This window comes from Passer domesticus, chromosome 3, assembly GCF_036417665.1.
Source record: "Passer domesticus isolate bPasDom1 chromosome 3, bPasDom1.hap1, whole genome shotgun sequence".
NCBI lineage: Eukaryota > Metazoa > Chordata > Aves > Passeriformes > Passeridae > Passer > Passer domesticus.
This window is the reverse complement of record NC_087476.1, coordinates 73170169-73191058: the sequence shown is the minus strand read 5'-3', so window position 1 is coordinate 73191058 and position 20890 is coordinate 73170169. Positions and strand designations below refer to the sequence as shown.

Sequence of the window (20890 nt, the reverse complement as noted above, 5' to 3'; positions counted from 1 at the left end):
TCCAAAGTGAAAAATATCGCTCGCTCTCTCTCTCTCTCTATTCCATAACTGTAGATAATTTCTTGCCTATCTGTGTTATAACAGTCCAAAGGAAGGAATGGATATAAAATTAATGCAAGGAATTATTTTCTCACTTTTCATGTTTATTTTGCAAGAAGCATTGTAGAGTAAATTTTAAAAAGCTGAGCACACTTGGGCCATTTAAAAATAACAATGTTTTTAATGAGATGAAGATTAATATCCACCTAAAAAGCACCGCATGGTTGTAAAGGACCATGATAGCTTTGCAGTCAGCACAAAACTAATGTTAAAAAACTATTATTTAATGTTTTCCTAAATATTAAAAGACATTTTAATACAAGTTTCAACACCATTCAGAGCTGTCATTTACATATGTATATCTCATTTCAGAAGTTTACTTTTATACCTTTGAGATATTATTTTAAAACAAACTTGTAATAACCTATATTCTTCTTTTCTGTTTATTATGAATGCTGTCAACCTACCCTTCTTACAAAACAAATTCACATACTTCCCCATAATGGAGATGTCATATATTCTTAATTTTTTATTGTATGCTAGGTCCAGGAACAAATTTGAAATAGTAAAATTTCCTGCTAACTCATGTGATAGACACATTTTCTGGCCAGTGAAATCATACAAGCTATGTAAATTCAACCAACTGAACCTATGCACAGAAAGCTCTAAACTACCTTATTGTTCTGTTGTAGGCACGCCTGTATGTGTAAGAATGCACTAAATGCCAAGCTGGTTTTATTCATCCAGGTGAAACAGACATACTTAAACAAAAATACTACTTTGTGACTGATCTAATTGCTATAACTTCTTAAAGCATAAAAAAGATACGTTTGAATGCATGAAAATACATAATTTTATAGAGCCTAACTCTGAACTTTACTGTATTCCGTATAATAAAACTACTGATATTAACAGACCTTTTGAGCACACAGTAACCAGACACTTCACCTCAGACAAGTTCTGTCCTGCAACTGCTAAAATAACCCAACTTAAGAGAACACTACAGTTCAAGAGAAGCAACTTATGAAGACAGCCAATTACTGTGACCAAGGTGTAAAAACATTTTTCAACTTCATTTTTTTCACTTTTTTTTTTCAGAGACTTTCAGTAACCAATGGCCACATTTGGTCTATTGAATAACCTGTCTCTGTTCAAGCTTCCTATTCACAGCAAAGGAGAACACTAGCTACCTCAGTCTCCTCAGCATTCTCCTCCTCAGTTAGGCGTCCACAAAACATTATTTATTGTGTAGAGTAAACTTCTACAACTTAGTCTCAAGTCCCAGTTGCACGGTTTCCAAATTTGAGTGCCTTTTCATAGAGAATTTGAGTAAAAATTCTCTTTAACCTTATACTTGTGAGATACAACAGTATCGTGTGAAAGAAATTTCTTTATGAGAAAAATAAACAAAATTCATATCCACTGTCCCTCCCAAAGGAGTCTTCAGGTTCACCATTCTTCCTTAAGTAGAGCACTGTTCATCAGGACTACTTCTAAATGTTTAAGACCTCATTGTCCAGGCCTGTAAAAGATAATTTACTCAATGGGGTCTTCTTGACAAAAAGGACTCCTAACACTGCAAAAAACATTCTTTCAAAAGAAACATCTCTGTATTTGCAACCAATAACTAGAATATTTCACCTATAAATAGATACATAAGAACTAACAGCATTCCAAGGATCTGGATCTTTTCTCTGCTATACCACAGCAGTACAAAGCAATGTCTCAGTCATAGGACAGTGCCCTTTTCCTTGTGCTAGTGCAGCCACAGTAATAACCAATACCCTGGATTCTATTTTCTTCATTGTTTTCTTGTTCAACTTTTCCATTATATCAGGATATATATTCCATTACAAGTTCAGCTATTTCTCCAACCTCTCAAAATCCTACTCAAAACCACATTTTTTAAAAAAGTGTATTCCAATTAAACTTTCCACAGAATTAAGTATAATTTTTTTTACTCAATCTATTAACTCCAGATATCTACAGGTATCACAGCAATGGGAAAAAAAGTGGACAAAAAATCATAGCAATATTAGATACATACTATGTGTATGATTTTAGTGTATTTTAGGGATTGTCTTCTTTCAGGCATTTTTTTTTTATTCTACTTTTTTAAGTAGGAACAGGTGGTGATCCAAATTATTTTGGATATTGTAGGCTTTACGTGGCCAGCTGGCATGCTCTCCAGCCTCCTAAGAATCCTTTTCTGGTCAGAGCTTTTCAGGGGTTACCATGACAAACATCTGGTAATTGCATGGGACAGCAAACAGCCAAGTTTTCTCTATGTTCTTCATTGTACATCTTTTAGTCTGCATTCCAAAACATGTATCTTTTTATGTTGCAAAAAAAACTTGAATAATATTAGAAAAAAAAAAGTACAATTTGTTTCTGTCTTTGGAAGCGAAAGATACTGGAATGTGTGTCTCTTTATAAATAAGAGAATACTCTCACAAAGAAGTCTATTTCATTCTACTTGATGCATTAAACAAAACCAAAACTACAAACAAAAGTTTGTGTTTTGGGGTTTTTTTTAAATCACTTTCATTTGTATTGTCACTTTGTGACAGTGCTCCGGTATTTGTTCACAGACTCTTCAGTACCAGCAGATCTACTGAGGCTCTGCAAAATGTGAGTATAACGTGACAGTAGTAGTGGCAGCTACCTTAGATGTACTGAACACATGGGTTTCATTTCATTGAAACACCAAACCCTTCACATAGGAGCTGCCGATGTTTTCAACGTAGCATCCAGCAGGGACCACATCCCTGTGTTCCTCATCCTCTACACTTTCAAGCACCTCCAGGCCCAACTTGGAGGAACTCCAGACACTCTTTTATCCCTCAGAATCTGAATAACTAGACCCAAAAGCTCCAAGGGAAAGAAAAAAAAATATATGGCAAACCATGGGATCCTTATGCTCAGAAGAAACCAAGTACTTCTTCTGGTTACTACCAGATTCTGAGTATGTGTATATTTGTATCCTGCTTAGGATGACATCAAGCAGCCAGTTCACAGTGAAGATGCAAACTGAAAATATCTCAAAATTCAAACTGCATGTCTGACTCTAAGGTCTCAAAGTGCAAATGTGAGAAAAAGTATGAGATTAGTTCCCTGTGGCTGTGGTAATTCTGCTAAAATATGTTGCCAGAGGAGCTTATGATCTAGTGGCACAGCATCATAACACTATTTGAAGATTTTGCCTTCATGTCTAATACTATCTTCATACAACTAGTAGATTCTTTCAGAGGCTGATGGAAGGTGAAACTGATTTTCTCTGGGATCATACATCAAAGCATAATCGTGCAGCTGAGTATTCTGCTGAAGCAATTCAGTATGTGCAAGTAGTTGTATTCCTCAAGTCTTCAATGTGGTCCAATAAGCACCCACTTCCTTTTTTTTTTTTTGGGAGATGAAAAATTGCTATTTCAGCAGTAAACAGTGTAGTTCAACAGCTGAACTTCCATTTCTCAGCTTATCAGAGTGTGAGTCAGAGGCAGGCAGCTCTTGCCACCATAGGTGATAGTAGATTGGGTGTTGGGAGCTCTTCCTAACACCTTGTCGCTGCTATTCTTAGTGCCTGCAACAGCACCTACAACATGTACCTCCTCACACTACCATAGTAGCATCCCAGACTTACAAATTGGGCTGTACTAATTCTTCCCTGCTCTCTCCATTTCTGTGTACGTAATAAACACAGCACATCTGACAGCATAGCACAACTGTCCCTTTCTTGCCTTCTAAATTAATTTTCCATTTGTTATTGTACATCTTGCTCTCTTGGTCAATATCACATCAGCTCCCCCAGCAAGTTTCACATACCCTACATTTTCTGTGGAAAGTAAAGAAAAAATGCTATTTTCATAGAATCACTAAGTGACATCATGGTTGAAGTTGTTAGGCAACTTTGGAAGTCATCTTATCCAACCTCACTGCTCACACAGAACCAGTGTGGCTTCACCAATGCTAAATGGAGGGGAAGTATCACCTCCCACAACCTGCTGACAACACTCTTCCTGATACAGCCCAGGATAAGCCTTCTTTGCCTCAAGGGCACATTTCTGGCTCATGTTCATCTTGGTTTCCTTTTCTGCAAAGCTGTTTTCTACCTAGTTGCCCCCCTCAGCATATACTGATGTCTGGGGGGTAGCATTTGGTGCCAAAAGGACTTTGCACTTCCCCTTACTGAACTTCATAAGGCTTCTGCCAGCTCATTTCTACAGACTTCCACAGTCTGAAGCAAGGAGCAGAGATCATGGGTGGGATTCCAAGGCTGCTCAGGGCAATTAAGGCCCAGTGGTGCAGTGAGGGTCCTCACAGTGCAGCTGGAAACTTGATTAAATATGCATCTGAAAATCTGATGTCAAGCCAGGTCACACAGTTATTGTCACAAAGAAGGATGAAGCTTTATTGCATGATGGCTTTAGCCATAATTTATTCATAAGCAGGGAAGGTCCACATCAGTGCCTAAAAGCTTTACAGGGGATCTGAAATATGCCTTGGGGAGGAAAATTTTACACTATTTCACATTCTAAAACCTCTCTTGAGGAAGAGGACTCCTTGGAATGACCCATGCAAGAGAAGCTTCAGAAACCTGAACACACAATTTTTCTCATTAGCATCCAGTCATGAAGACATCTGTATTCATGCAACTTTGCTAGTGAATGTGAGCTGGTGCTACTAAGTGTTTAGTCAATATTCTAAATGCATTTAATGAAGTGAAGGGTGCAACCCTATGAATTTATAGTTTTCTCCTAACAGAATGAATGAAAGAAATTTCCTTTCTTCTGGACATTTCAAGCACAGAATTATCTAATCTACAAGTTGGAGGAAGTGAGAAATTAAAAGGATTCAGACTGGTAAAGCATAATTAAAAACTGTCATATGAAATTTAAGTGATATATGAACATATTAAAGCAGCTGGTATTTAGTCTAGTCTGATACTTCCTGCTGTTATGAGTTTACTATATAAGGGAATTGGAATTGAATGTTCATTAATTCCTAAGTTTCTACATTCTTTCTATGCATTGGTTTTACAGCACTAGGATGTGAAAGTATATCTCACTGCCCTATATGTTCATGAGCACAGCCACTAAACACAGGTGGGACTGGCAGACAAGGAGGCTTAGTGTATTGGAATTTTCTGATACATCTGGCCTCTATGGCTTAAAGGACTCAGCAACTTGTATCATTCCAATCCAGACTTTTCTGAGATATTAAATTTAATTGGTGGAGACAACAGGTGCGGCTGAGTATAAATCAATGCTAGATTCCTGACTTCAGAAAGAGTAGCAATGTCTCCAAAATACATTCAATACACACAGCAGTATGAGAAAGGATGGTAAAGTTTCTTGTGTCTTACAGATGAATGACTCGACAAGGTTTCATCACAAACACTTCAACTCCTTCGAAAATGTAAAAATGTAATAATTCTTTGTACCTCCTGATCATCAAATGCTTTTCTGAGTCTTTTTTGGGAATCCTGAACCTGGTGACTATAATGTCCATCTCATTCAGATTTCCACATCTCAGCCTAACTGGTGTTCACTGCTTTCACCTTGGACACGAGAAAGTAATTTTACTTGTTCTCCAAGTAGTCATTCTTTTAGAAAATATAGACTAAAATTGCTCTTCAAAATATCTTGGGAGTTGGTCAAAGGCCATAATCTTACTCTAAAGCATGTATTCATAAGGTCTCATAGTTCGTTATCCTAACCTGGAAGAAGAGTAGCCGTAATTTCCTTCTCCCAAGAAAAACTATTTTCCTTGCTTCTTTATTCCTAAGTCTGGTTTGTAGATCATCTAGAGCTTTTCTTAGCTTTAGTTATAAATTAGGAGAATGCAGGAGAATTATAAAAATATTCAAAATCTTCAAATGAAACTTTAAAATCCATGCATTTCAAAGCAAATGGAGCAGGAGTCTGAGTAAATCCAAAAGCCACTAGCAGTGTCCAAGATTCCCTCATTTATTGGCAAGATGACCTGGCTGCGTGAGGTTGGCTGACAACATCAGAAAGTTAAAATATCTTTTCTTGTACCACCTTCAGAAGAACCCATGAGACATTCTGGCACTCGCTGAAGGAATCTTGGAATGCCTCCAGATCATCAACAGTGAGAGAGACAGACAAATTCACAGCTTTATTCAGAAAAGATTATGAAAATTGAAGGTGCAAAATAATTTCACCAAATTCAAGAACATAAGAAAGTTAAATGCATTTTCACTGGGAAAAAAAATGGAGTTTGCTAGTACAGGCTGGATAGCAAAATTCTTGTAGAACTCAAAGCAAAAGTATCAATATATTCAGAACTTATAAAGCTGTAGGCCAGGTTAACCTGTTTGACGATTTAATCTATGCAGATCAAAAAAGAACTGGAGCATCCTGCTATGATTCCTCAGTCAATTGTGAGAAAAGGAATGCATGTCATATGAAAAGGAATCATTATCAAAAAAACTGAATTAAAAAAAACGAAACTAAATGTCCAAGGGAATTGTGCAGTTATTCTGCAAATTATTTCCCATGCTCTCAACAGCAGCTTTAAAGAACACTGTGCTGAAGGGATTTTTTCGCCCTTATTTAATAAAAATTTTGTACTTTTGTACTTATTTACAGAATTCTTAAATAAAGTAACAATGGACAGATTCTCAAGGGCAACAAACAGATTAAAGAAAAACAAAACAATTTTCACTGTGGATCTCTAGGGAAAATATTTAGAACAAAATCAACAAACAATAAAGTGGAGATCTTGCAGTTAGTGTTACTATCCACAACACTGCAAACAGTATAAATGAGAAGGTGGACTTACCTTTGCTATATTTCAAGAATACTGGACAAAGATTTCACTAAAAAACCCTATTTTGGCAAATGCAAAGCAGAAACAAAGGTCATTCCAGAGGGACTGGAAAAAGTTGTTGATGTACCAACTTCACAAATCAACAACTTTAAGAGATTAAAGGTATTGGCCCACCATAAGGTTGTTTAGGAACTAATGTCTCCTGTAAGTACTCAACAGTGCAGGGGATGGACTGGATTTGATTGGACAAAACCTATGAACAAAAAAAAATTAAGCAAAAGTGTTCAGTCTGTGGAACTATAGTAGACCTAACACTTCAGCAGAGACTTATTCCAAGTTCAAACAGAGCTTTCCAAACTTAGATATTTAAAATTTATTTATGTGAAAAACACCTGGTGAACACATAGGAAAATTTGAACAGTTTTACTCCTTTTGAGAACTCAGGAAGAGATTTTAAAATATAGAAGACGCAGTCTCTGGTCTGAGCAATGGCAGAAAATTTCATTTTAAAAAATATGGTTTGCTTTTCTTTTTTTTCCTTGAAAATTGCTAGCAAGTGAAAAACAATTATTTATTTTTTTATTTCTTCTCCACAAGAGTTAATACTACTGATCACTGTGTAATGTGCAACAAACACACACACGTAGTACCTTACAAGCACCCTTAAAATATCTGTCATTAAGGACTTGAACTACTTTTTGAAGCTTGGCTAATAGAACACAGTGGACACTAGAATACTCTGACCTAGCCAAATTAAATATACAGCAAGAACATACATAAATTTGCTCCTTCTTCTCAAGACATATTCATTTAATTGATTGCCCAGATTTTACACTTTAACTATTTTACCATTCACTGACTTTACTTATATTAGTATTTAGAAACAAAGAGACAGATAAGTGATCTGTGAAAAGCTTTCTACTTTTTCATTACTCTTCAGCAACACAGTCTGAGCAGCTTATTAGAAAAACATAAGAAGGTAACATATTCCAACCCCAGCAGTCTCTAGTTTCATTACTTTCTGGCATTGAGTGAAGGTAATACAGCAATAATTTTGAAAAGAGCACATATGCCCCCTACAGATTTAATGCATTCTTACTACAGAAAGATGGAAATAAACAAAAGGCTCATTAAGCATTGCCCAAATAGGAAATTCAGTACTAGAAAAATTATATGACATCTTTCCATAGACATCTTTACATACACAGAAAGCAAGTAGGAAATTATTCTTTAAAGCTTAAACATCCTCCTGCCCAATCCCCTTTCCTTTTAAACATACTTATTTTGGTCTCCACAACAGAGCTTGCCCCAGGTATTACTTTTCCTGAGCAATGTTCCCTCCTTGACGTTCTATTCATTTGTCCCAAGGCTTTCCCAAAACTGAAAGATGTTTATAAACAGTGTAGCATTTAATTCTGAGTTTATGGTAATGTATCATGCAAATATATAACACTACATACATGGTTTATAAAAATGTTGTTGCAATTGGCTTATATTTTAAAAGACAGATCATAGATTTTACTTCTTTTTGCAGTAATGGCATGCTGGTTTGGAAATACAATTAGCATTCAGTTTAGGGCATCATTATATATATATACAATTAGATCTACAAATGAGGGTAAACATAGGTGATAAATCCTAAATATTTAATGGCTTCAACATAACTAACTATAATTGAGGAATGAGCACTTTGTTTGGTCTGTAAAAGCTAGTAAAGTTCAATTAACCTATAGCTCAGATTCCACATTGAAATTTCTACTGATATATGAGAGCAATAAATAAAGATAAAGCATAGCTTTTTATTCCAAGGTACCTAATTCATTCTTACCTCAGTGTTCTTAAATCCCACAGTTTGATGCCGTCACCTGCAGCTGTGGTCAGGAAAAGGTTGTAAGCTTCAGGTTGCTGAGTGCTGAAGGATGATCCCTGTAAAACAATAAATCAGTTTCAGGTAACTATTCTCATGGCATTAATTATTCATAGAATCACAGAACCTTGAGATGGAAGAGATCCATAGGAATCATCAAGTCCAACTCCCTCCTCCTTGCAGAATTATGCCATATGATTAAGAGCATTGTCCAGATGCTCCTTGAACTCTGACAAGCTTGGTGTTGGGACCACTTCCCTGGGGAATCCAGTCCAGTGACCCATAACCCTCTCAGTGGATAATTTATTCCATCTAAGAAATAAACAGTAAATATTTGGTAGATTATGTGAAAAAAAACCATGTCTGCACACATGCAAAGTAGCAAAGAGGAAGAGCATGCAAAGAGCATGTAGAGGAAGTCCCATAATCCAGTCAGAGAAATGGAGCATGGCCTCAGCTCCTTTCAGTGCAGTCCCAGGACAGCCATGAGCCCTTTGGTCCAGGGGTGACACCCACCAGGACAGTCAGTGAGACAGGCTGTCTGGGGCATCTCACAGACTGATGGGGATTACTAAAATCAGGCTATGGGATCCATCATGTGAAGCAGGGGAAGACCTTTTTGTGATTGCACAAGACATTACGAGATGTTTAGGGAAGAAAACACTGGCAGTGAAAGGGAAGGAGAAAACAATTCAACAATTAATTATAAGACATTGTTAGCCCTGGGCTAAGTGTCCAATTTCCACTGACTTCAGTAGCAATTGCATTAATTCATCACAAGACTAATTTTGGCTTCATACTTTTAAATAATTAAATCCAGTTTTAAACCTCTGATATTTTAACATCCACATTGGCAAATCCCAGCCTTTTTGCTGGCTAAAAACTTCTTTCTTCAGGGAACCAAGCTGAAACAGTTAAAACACTTTCTTTCCTTTCCTTACCATTTACTTTCTTGATTTGGCTGAATACACCACAGAAACCTCAAGGTAATTTCCTGCAATCGGTATTTGACTGCCAGGAATCCTCTATTCATTATGAAACCTGGTGCATAGCTTGCTCTAAGAGATGAATTAAAATGTACTATGCAACACATTTCCCAACAAAGTCCATACATTCTCATATTAGCTCTGTATAACTATAAAAAAAAGAGTAATGCGAAGGACAGTACTCATTAAAAGTTACTGAGCACCCTTTCTGTACTTTTGAAATATTTGCTTGCCATCCCTTGCTTCAGCCAGCACTGGTCACAAGAGTCCAAAACAAAAAGTTCTACAGACACATACACATTTACTTTGTGCATTACTCCTTTACTATAGAATACACAGAATACAGGAAAAAACTAAAAATAAGAAGTGCAATCCATTTGTTCCTTCTCTGCGCTGAAAATTTGTCAGCAATATACTTTATTAATACATATACTTGTATCTTCAAACTATATTTGCTTCTGAATATTGATATAGAAGACAAGAAAATATATACTAGTTGGGATAATATGCAAGCTGAATTTTATTTACCACTTTCTTTCTATAGTCCATCAATTTATGATAATCTGATGCAAAAAGCAAAATCCCACACACTCTTGAAAGTATGATTTCATTCTGATACACAAATCTCTTTCTTCTGCCCCATCAGCCTCCTCATCCACCACTGCAATCCCTTCTCAGCTTCTCTCTAGATTAACTACATTGCAACCTTCACATAAAATTTGGCCTCAAGGAGGATAGGACTCTACAGAATCTCGCTTTCCTTCACTAATTCCTTATGAACACCATTTATGTCATCGAAGGAGTGCAGCTGGCTTATGCTAAAGGCATATATCAATAGACATATCAGAAAGCACTCTGTACCTTCTGGTGATCTTATACTTTTGCCAACATTGTAACTATGGTTAGGAAAAAATTAACTGACTGAAACTTCAGAGTTACCCATTCCATTTTTCAGACTTCACATCAAGTAGACTTCTTAACTAATGGACCAATGAACTTCGAAACAAAGTGTCTGAACAGAAAATTGAAAATTTTGCTGTTTCCGTTAAAATGAGTGTACTCTATAACTGTGCTAGCAGAACATAATACCATCCAAATATTTGTGGCTCATAATGACAGTTTTCTGTTCAAAGAATACATTTTGCACCATTACAAATGCATTATTAACACTAAAGCTCTGAATCTTTGTGGTCTGATCTCAAATTTCCATCTATTTCGATATCCCAGGTATTCCTAAACTCTAAGACGGGAAGATGATTTTGACATGTCAATCAATTCATTTTACTATGTCTCTTAAAAGTGAGTATAAAAAGCACCAGACTGTGATAACAAGCTTAATCAAAGCACTGAAGGCTGAGATGAATTTCACAGACACTGGCAATTGCAAACAATCTCTAGAACAGATTAAAATAAAAATTTAAAATCAAAGTCATTACACAACAAATATACTTGCTTCAGCTGTTTTTGTCTAAAATCAAAAATAAGAGAATGTCATGTTGATCATCTAGGTTTCCAGGACACCCTATGTACTTTATAATTTGCTAACAGGTTTCTCCAATATTTAATTGGTACATACTTTCCCTGTCATCTCCCATGACCCTCAAAATACATTTGTTTTTTTATTCATTTAAAGAATAAATTTTATGATTATGCCCACTTAATGATTATCCAAGTGGAATCACAAAACAGTCTTGGAACATGAGAACTGATTTGCATGAATCTAAACTAGAAAATGCACTTCAAGAATATACATACTGCAATCACAAATGAGTATTTAGTCCACACAATGAGACTAGGAATAGTCCAAAGGAAAGCCTTCATCAATTTTGGGGTATAGGCACTGCAGCATGAACTGTTTCTCTCCACAGGTTTGTTTCCATTGAATCATGCCTCATAACTAGAGAACCTTAGATTCCAGTGTGTTTCATACTTTAAACAGGATGTAGTTTGCACACAGCATTCTGCACATTTTATAAGTCTAATTTGCTCTAATAACTTTAAACTATCCAATGCAATAAAATAGTTGATGTGTAATTTTCCTACTGACTTATCTAAAGTACTAGTTTTATATAACTGAAAAAAAATAGAGAACCTTGATGTATAATTGTCCCCCAAAACGGTCAGTTTCCTTTGCTATACCACATACATCTAGGTTTTTTACCCCAAGTACCTGCCCACAGCTTTAGAGTTTTTCTTGATTAAATAACCTGAAGGCACCAAGCTGATCTAGCAAAAAGAAAAGCCAGAACTTTAAGCCTATATGTGTTACAAACAGTACTGAAATAGTTAGCACAATTTTAAGTGTTTTACCAGATCTCATCTATAAGGAAAACCCACAAAGAGTTCCACAACAGTAACAACAAGGACTGTTTTAAACCCACAGAAGCAAGAACTTTCCAACTGGGAATGAAGCACCACATTCAACCAGACCTAACACAGCAGGCATTCCAGAACATATGCTACCATAAAAACTACAAAAACTACAATCAGTCTTCAAGGAAAAAAAAATGAAGAGCAAGGATGAGGGGTTTTAAGTCATCTATTCTTTTGTAGTACTGAGAAATTTTTTTTTGGTTGCTGTTTCCAAAGTTTCAGAATAAATCACATAGTGTCAGATTGAACTTCAGAAGAGAACACTTACATAAGGAAAAATTCCTGTTGAACTACAGTATCACAGTCTAGCACAAGTAAGGCAAAAGATAATAAACACTTCTCTAACAGCAAGATCATTCAATCAATCTCACTGCTCCCTCCTTTACACTAGAGAACAAATGAAATCTGTATGGACCTATCACACACAGACTCATGTTCTTGCCCATGCTCTCCAACATATAAATATTTACTGATTACTATCAATTCTACTTTTAGCTTCTGATTTCTTTGTTAATGATGCGGTAGTGGTACTACAAATAAAATCAATAAAGTATATACCTTATTTTGGCAAATTTGATGGACTGCTCTAACATGAGCTTCCTGTATCACTGCTGTGCTGCAGCCTGCATTGAGGTCGAAAACTTCCAATGCTCGGTTGCTGCCAGCTGTAAGTACAATATCTGTACAGTTCTCTGTGTTAAAGTTAAACTTATCTAAAGGAACAAAAGCATATAGATGGATAAAAATACAGATAAATAAATACATATATAAACTCTGTTGTATTTATTGCACTATGAGCAACACCAAAAATCTTACAGCACTAAAAATTTATGTCTAATGATGATGTCCAACATCACAAAAAATTACAAGTTTTTTACTCTAATAGAAAAGGAGTAGTAAATAATCAAATGCTACTTACCTTAGCTGATGTACATGTCATTAAGTCCAAAGAACTACAAAGAAAATAAGAAATACAAAGGATACAAGAATAGAACTCATTTACTGCTGAAAGGCTAGTAATCGCCATTGCTGAAGTCATGGGAAATTTCTGTACCAATTTGCAAACACTCCTTTGTTTGTATCTGCAAAGGATATCAAATGAATGCTAGTGTTAATGAAATTAGTTATGATTTTTAGTCACCAGTAAACTCCCACTGGAACCACAAATCAAAATGCTTTCTTTCATAATTAAAAATTAAAGTGACAGTTATTTTGCCTTATTGTTGAACTCTGTTAAAAACTCGGTAAACAAACTCATTTGGATGAAAAAACCCATGATATTCATATATAGAAGGCTGATTGTCCATCAACATTAAACACCGTATACTGTATGTATACTGAAAATGTTGAAGAGATTAAAGTCTGTCAAGTACCTATATTCAGAAAGCAGATATGCCACTGGTTTCAGTGCAGCATTTAATGTGCTGATGTTAGGGCAATCAGGAAGAAAATGAGGAAGAAACAGTGAGGAAAGAAAAATTTCCACTTAGACAAGAAAGGAATAAGGGGCTGATCACAGACTGCCAAAGAAATTTTGCTTCCCAACATACACAAAACTCTTTAAGGCCCTGTGGGTTACCTGCCAGCTCCATGCAAAGGTGGCAAACATGCCAAAACCTTTCAAATGGCTTTAGACATTTTTATTAGACAACACAAAACTGTGTTGTAATTCAATATAATTAGAACTTTCTGTTTACTGAAATATATCTTCATAGGCAAGATGGATCTGTTCTTATAGTAAACAGAAAACAAAACTCCATGGATATGGATATGAGGAGCAAGAAAAGCGTGATTTCATAGGAGTCACCTAAGGAATACAGAATAACAACTGTACTAAGTCTGGTTGGGATGGAGATAATTTTCTTCATAGTGGCTTTTATGGTGTGGTGTTTTAGACTTGAGATCGAAACAGCATTGGTAACACACCAGGGTTTTAGCCATTGCTGGACACTGTCTGCACAGAGTTAAAATAATACCTGTGTATTAAATATTATACTTGCATTTTAGCATGTCTTTCTAATGAAAGTGCAAAAGTCCATGCATGATGTGCTGTAGGAATCATTACTGTTTCTTTCCAACAATGCTAAAAGTTTGCAAAACTTTTCATTTGACTAAAAGCAATACGGTTGTAAGCCAGATCTGTTCAAAAGAAAAATGCTCAGTGACTTGGTTTTTGCTTTTTGTTGTTATTCTCTAACAATGATCTGATGCACTTTTCAGATGGACATCAGAACCACTTTAGCAGTGATGGTGAAGCAGAAGATAATATACAGTGTTTTGCAATTTAATCCAAGAACCTTTTGTAATTTCCACAAGTCCTTTATTCAAATAAACTGGAAAATAAACTGCACTAGATTTCAAGAGCAAATGATTTATCTCTATTTTTGGATAAATCTACCCAAGCTAACTTTAAATAAGCTGACTGATAAAATAGCTACAATCTAATGAAGGCTGTATGAAGTTTCCTCTGATCCAATTTACCCTGCTGAAAGAGGCTGATTAAAACAGTTGTTTTTCCCAAATGCAAGAACAATTGTTTGAATTGGCTGAAGTACCTTGCTTCTACACTGCAGACTGCTACACAGGTAAATACCTCACAGGGCATGGTACAGGTAGAATTTCACATAGAAAGCAAATCAACCAACAGTAAACGGAGATAAAATTCATCAAATGCAAGTTATGAGAAAACTGAACTAAAGTAATAGAGGGGGGATATAGAAGAGTAACCATTATTAACAAAAAAAAGAGGAATTTTATCATATTTCAGAATTTTTTTTTTGACACAATGCATTTGCTACATGTCCTATATATCTTCAATTCAAAGTGCAACTCATTTAAAATTCAAACAGGTAGTATGGCACACTGAGCTGGACACTGTACATTTATTCTTCTCTCTTCGAAATTGAAGTTTATGTAGCAATTTGGATTACCGTTTTATTGGTTTATTAATATGCCCATAAACTAAGAATTAACAAGTAAAACAAACTAGGTAAGCAGATTATGGAAGAAAACAATGACATAATTCTGTCCGACCATTTAACATTTCAGTGAAGTTCCACATACCAGGTTCATACCTCAACCAAGGAAAGCACTCCTACTCCTAAACATATTTAAGCTTGTGCTTAGTATATTTTTCTGCGCAGCAGTAAAACTACCTAGGAAACAGAGGAAGAATATAGACCAGCTTTTCTCATCTAAGGATTCAGTCCAATACTGTTTAATATCATCAACAGACAGGACATACCATTCAAAATGCCAACTAAGACTACAGTGTTGTAGCCCTAATTCTTCTTGTTCTTCCATTCAAAACAAAGACATTTTGGAAATAGCTTTTACCATTTGTTCAGTTTTTTATCTTCTGTAATATTTTTGCCCCCTCAGCTCACCTTACGACACACAAAATCACAGATCAAACTGTAGAAGAACTTTCAGTGGTCTGTTAATGAGAAAGGAACTCACCGTTTTAGGTCATCCTTGGTTGTGTCTAGATGGAAACTTAATAAATGAAATTCAGCTCCACAACACAGCAATATAAATGTATCTATAAAATAAAACTGTGCAAAGCATGCAGTCTTATGGAACTTCTCTTTACCCTAAGACATAAAGGAATTTGTTAAGAATGGATTCAAACATAAACATTTTTTGTATGAGATTCCTCGTGTCAAGGCAGAGCCTCCCTGTCATCCTGATCATAGGCCAGGAGGTTAAACTCTACATAGTAGCCCTTCTTATTTTTGACATCTATTACTCTCAAAAAAAAAAAAAATTTCATTCTGCTTAAATTAGCTGGCAGTATATCTGTAGTCATTTGAAGCTAATACAATCTAGCTTCATACACTGAACTTCATTTTGAATGGGTGAGTGGACTAAAGTCAAGCAGAGCTGAGACAATAAAAATACTACATACAGACCAAACAATAAAACCAAAACTTCCAGACATGCCCACTAGTTGTTTTTTTAGTTAGTTGTTGCTTTTTTTTTTTTTAACAAGGTTGATTTTCTCTTTTCCTAAATTATCAGGAGAAAAACCTATTTTGGAGTCAATGGAGATCACTCAGATCATTATTATCAGTGGGTGTCACCACTCAGTAGCTCTAGAAATTGGTTCTTTCTACACAGCTTTTAGAACAGAAGTAGATGAAAGTAAAAAACAGTGTTCTCTGTGTCCAAACGAATGGAAGTTTCCAGTTACCAGAATTAGGGCAGGCTCCTTATTGCAGACTGACCAGACCCTTAAAGTTCTATCTTCTGATGCAGAAACTAACCACTTCCTGTCATGACTCCAGCCAACAGAGTTAACTGCACCATCATGACCTAATAAAAAATAATAATGTCTTGCATTAATAAATTTCTCTAGAGTTACTTGTATTGCTTTAATACAATTATGCACAACATTAAAATACATTCTAAGTACAGGTTTCAAATGGTTGGATTCAAACCGGTAACAGTAAACCAGCAACTGAAATTTTCTTCCACCAAAAAACACAGGAAAATGTCCCTCATTAATGAACAAAGATAATTCCAACTCTAATTTTTCAAAGTTATTGGGAGAGCACTTTAAAGAAATATCCTTGATATTAAATTTAAGTAAAGATTCAGTATTGGGAAAAAAAATGTGAGTATTATATTATAATGAAATTTTATATTAAACATGGTCTGGAAACCCCTTAAGACATCAAAAATAGCTGAAATATTTTGGGGTTTTTTATTAACCTTTTATTACCGAGCTAGTTATTTTTGGCAAAATAAAATGAGCATGCCACTTCAATGGCTTGTTAAAAACAAGATTGTAAACTTACAAAGAAAGAAATTTAAAAGCCAGAAACAATACTCAAAAGCTAAAATTATTAATTTGATTTAACATTATGTTGAATCTGATAAAAAGATCAAAAAAGAACATGGCGATCAAGTTTTACAGACTTTGATGTATGTTATTGCAATTTGTCAGATGAAGTTTGATGAATTTCATCTAGCCTTAAAACATTCAAAGTTCTTATGCTGCCCTCTTGTGCACATTTTATGTTTACTCAACATAAGTTTTATATTAAAGAAATAGTTTGCTTTAAATTACAGGAAGGCTATTAAATATATCACAGCAACTGACATATTTCATTTTGTAGGCATATGTCTACAAAAAGTATTATAAATTAGATATTTTAATTCCCAGTTACCAAACAGCTGTAGAATTTTCACCAAAAAGCTGCACAGGTACTGCACAAATACACATGTAAGTATCATTGTTATTTTGTTCACGACAGAAAGATTTATTTAAAGGCTTTGATTTTCTAAAAATATTTGGAAGCCTTGAAAAATCCGCATTAAAGAAATAAAAAAAACCACACAATACCAATCAAACAAACAAACAAAAAAAGAAAACCGCAACAGAATATACAAAACAGTTTTCTAAAGTAGTAAGGAACCTGAGAAACTTTAGGAAAGTATGAGTTTTGGAAAATTGGAAGAGACACGCGAAGAGCTTAAGAATCTCTGCTCTCCAGGCCCCACAGTCGCAAAGCACAGTGGAAGAGATGCCAGCTGGCTTGAAAGAGCCCCGTAAAATTCAAAACAGGCATTACTCAAGGCTCACCAGCCCTAGAGCACATTGAGAAGAATAGCAGCTGATTTTGTAAAGAGACTTCTTCAGAAAGGCCATGCTGGCTGTAACTCTTCACAGCTGTTCAACATTACCTGCACTTCAGTACAGTACACAGACACCTGAAGAGTCACCACTGAAGAAGAATGCAAAACTACTTAAATCTGTAACTCAACTCTTCAGGGAACAAGGCTGAATAAATTAGGCTAACAGCAAAACTGTTGTTATACCATTCTGCTGATGCTGCCTTATAGAGACATGACTTTTGATAAGCAGCAATATTCAGATGTTAATGCTGCCTTGAAACTGAAATTTTTTAACAGAATAGATACAATTTCAATTTCTTGAAAAAAGAAAATTTTACATTGCCATTGATTGCAGCTCTAAGTACAAATAATGCATCATGGTTTTTCACATGATGCGACACATCATGACACATATGACACTTCTAAAACAAGAGTATCAAAAGTAGAAAGTAAACAGGTGACTGCATGGTAATCTGCATGGTTTTCTGAACACATTAAAACAATGTGAATGAAACAAGCAGGCAGCTAATGGTTTGTCGTCCTAATCCCATGCATTACTTTACCTGGCAGTTCAACATTTATTTTGCTTTTGGAAAGAACTACATACATTTTAGAATGTGATTTACATTTCTTTTCAGACTTGTGCATTATTAAAAAAATATATATACAAATTATTAAAGGCATCAATGAAGTAAGTCAGTGAAAAACTTAAGAACTTGCTGTTGTAGGAAAAAACCGACCCATTAGTCTCGCCACAAGACATATTTTCATCAATTTCCTCGCACAAGAAGGATAATATCAGTAATGTTGCCTCTGTTATGTCACTGCTTGCACTAAATATAATGGAAATTACTAAAAAAGAAAAACTGTTTTCACAAATCAGTTTTCAGGATTATTTACTTAGAAATAATTCTCTAAAATATCTTTAATTAGTCTGGTTTTAATAGTTGTTAGGGTCAGATAGTAAAAAACCCTTTATTTTCCATTATGAGCTTTCACAGAAAATACATGCAGCAGGACTGATTTAAAGTCATAACATTTACAGTTACTAAAAATTTAACAGACTGTTCCTGTAGAAATTTACACACAATCTGGTGCTAAGACTCATTTACAAGCATACATGTTTACACATGCATATACTTTTGTAGTTTTGGATTTCTTCTTAGGAATAGTCCCTCTTTGTTTAAATGGTTATTCTCTAGAAGTCTGGAGTTGCAAAGCAAACACATCTTTTGCCAAGTCATCACAGTAATTTTTGGATAATAAACTATCAGAACATATTGCTACAATACACACATGCTTTATTAATGCAATATATTGCCTTTATTTTTTCTCTTTAATTATTGTAATACATATTATACATCACGATGAAGATTTCAGTATATATCATCATAGATTGCTTCTTACCCCACAAAAAAATGAGAAATGGGAAGACCTGGTAGTCACTTTAATTCTACGACAAAATTAAGCAATTAGATAAATAAATGTTACATCTTGAATCATCAATACTTTCTCTCTCTTGTTATCAGGGTGATGTAAGTGGAATCCATGCCATTTTAGATCAAACTCAACCATCAACTCAACTCATATCTTTTATAATATAATTCATAAGTTTACCTGAAAAAACATTATGCACATCAGTGAGATTGGAATTGAATATCAGCACAGTGTTGTCAGCCTGGCCACAAGCCAGCAGCTCTCCATCCCCTATAAAGAAGAGCATTTAATGATTTACACCTGAAAGGAAAAAGGAGCCAATATGCTGCTTCTTTTAATCATAAAAATAATTTATGTCACTACAACAAAACAAAACCCAGATATTCATTTCATATGTTTAACACTAATTTCTTATGAACATCACAAATTAGTGTTGCAGAATTTGGTAGGATTTTGTAGGCAAACTGATTTCTTGTCCTGATATATTCTCTAAATAACAAATTTTTTTAACTCAAAATAAAAGTCTGAAATTTTTGCTAAACTGTGGCTATTTAAGCCTGTGTGAGCATGGATGGGTGTGGGAGAGACAAAGAGAAAAAGAGAGAAAGATGTTTCTTGCTCAACCTAAAAGAACATTTTACTTAAAACGTACTAGCAAAACTCTCTAGGGAACAGAAATGGTTGAATATATTTTAGCAAAGTTGCTGATTGCATCTAATTGCTTTTATTTTTATGAGGATGAAAGTTGTTCTTGACCTCAAAACACGTACAGGTATTTAAGTTTTTAAATATTTTGAAAATATTTTTCCTTGCAGGGTGTACGTTGACATAATTATAGACAGAATGCTTAGCTGCTAATCTAGGAAGTGCTTTCTGCTTAATCATATTTACATTGGAAGTGACTAAACCTATTGCAAGAGTCATTTATCCAAAGCAGTTAAGAAAAATGCCTCTCTTTGGATCACACCGGAGAATTCCTTTTTTAATATTTCAATTTACAATAATTGAATAATATATAAGAAATATGAGTATTTTGAAACAGAACTTAATTATTTAATACACCCTAATGAAACCAAGTAAATGTGTTAGAAAATAAATTCCTTAGTGAAAGAATTTTTAATTTTCAAGTAATAGTGGAAAAGTCAAAGAATAAATTCAAAAGGAAACAAGACATAAAACCAGAAATAGAATCCTGTTGCATATGTAGTAACAGCTTGCACGCTTTTGCAAGATAAAAAATTATAATCAAAGTATGTGGTATTGCCAGAAAGTTTTCTGTGAATTAATCCACACTAAATCCCCAGTCTTTAGAAACTACGCCACAAACTTTGGATTTCTTTCTGCACTCTGACATGACTGCACTTTTTATAAAGCCTATACTCACCAGAATATTGAACACAAAAAATTGGCGTTGGTTTACAAGCAACAGATATCTCTTTCTCATATTTGATTGGAGGATAACTTTCCAAAGGATATTCTTTATTTTTACTTCAAAGAAGGAAAAAAGAAAAAAATTAGTATATCTTCATTTCAGTTATTAAATAAATGTGCTTTGGAAATTATTCTAAGCATCTTTATATAAACATTTAAAAATATGTTTTAGAAAAACATATTTTAGAAAAAATATGTCAAATCCAATGTAGGAGCCAAATTCATTTTAAATTGTTATATTTAAACTACTCCTACCAGTAAGAGCTGTGAATTCACAAGATCAAGAATTAACATTGTCTGGCAAAAAAATAATTTCTTTAGTCACAAAAGTATTTAAAGAATGTAA

The 20890-nt window shown here is 34.7% G+C and overlaps 1 protein-coding gene across 13 annotated transcripts in view; it reads right to left on the bottom strand.

The window, feature by feature from the left end:
• Positions 1-20890, bottom strand: part of WDR27 (WD repeat domain 27) — a 177687-nt gene that overhangs the window by 139866 nt on the left and 16931 nt on the right. For 11 of the 13 annotated variants that reach the window (XM_064413936.1, XM_064413926.1, XM_064413927.1 and 8 more), the window contains exons 15-21: positions 20498-20601; positions 19294-19383; positions 16250-16371; positions 15517-15650; positions 13042-13139; positions 12616-12737; positions 8660-8757 (exon numbers count right to left, since the gene is read on the bottom strand). In XM_064413936.1, the coding sequence (XP_064270006.1) occupies positions 8660-8757; positions 12616-12737; positions 13042-13139; positions 15517-15650; positions 16250-16371; positions 19294-19383; positions 20498-20601 (768 nt within the window). Of the gene's footprint in view, positions 1-6843; positions 6891-7005; positions 7085-8659; positions 8758-12615; positions 12771-12976; positions 13140-15516; positions 15651-16249; positions 16372-19293; positions 19384-20497; positions 20602-20890 lie in introns of those variants that run through there. The other 2 variants (XR_010358958.1, XM_064413937.1) reach the window with 2 other exon arrangements.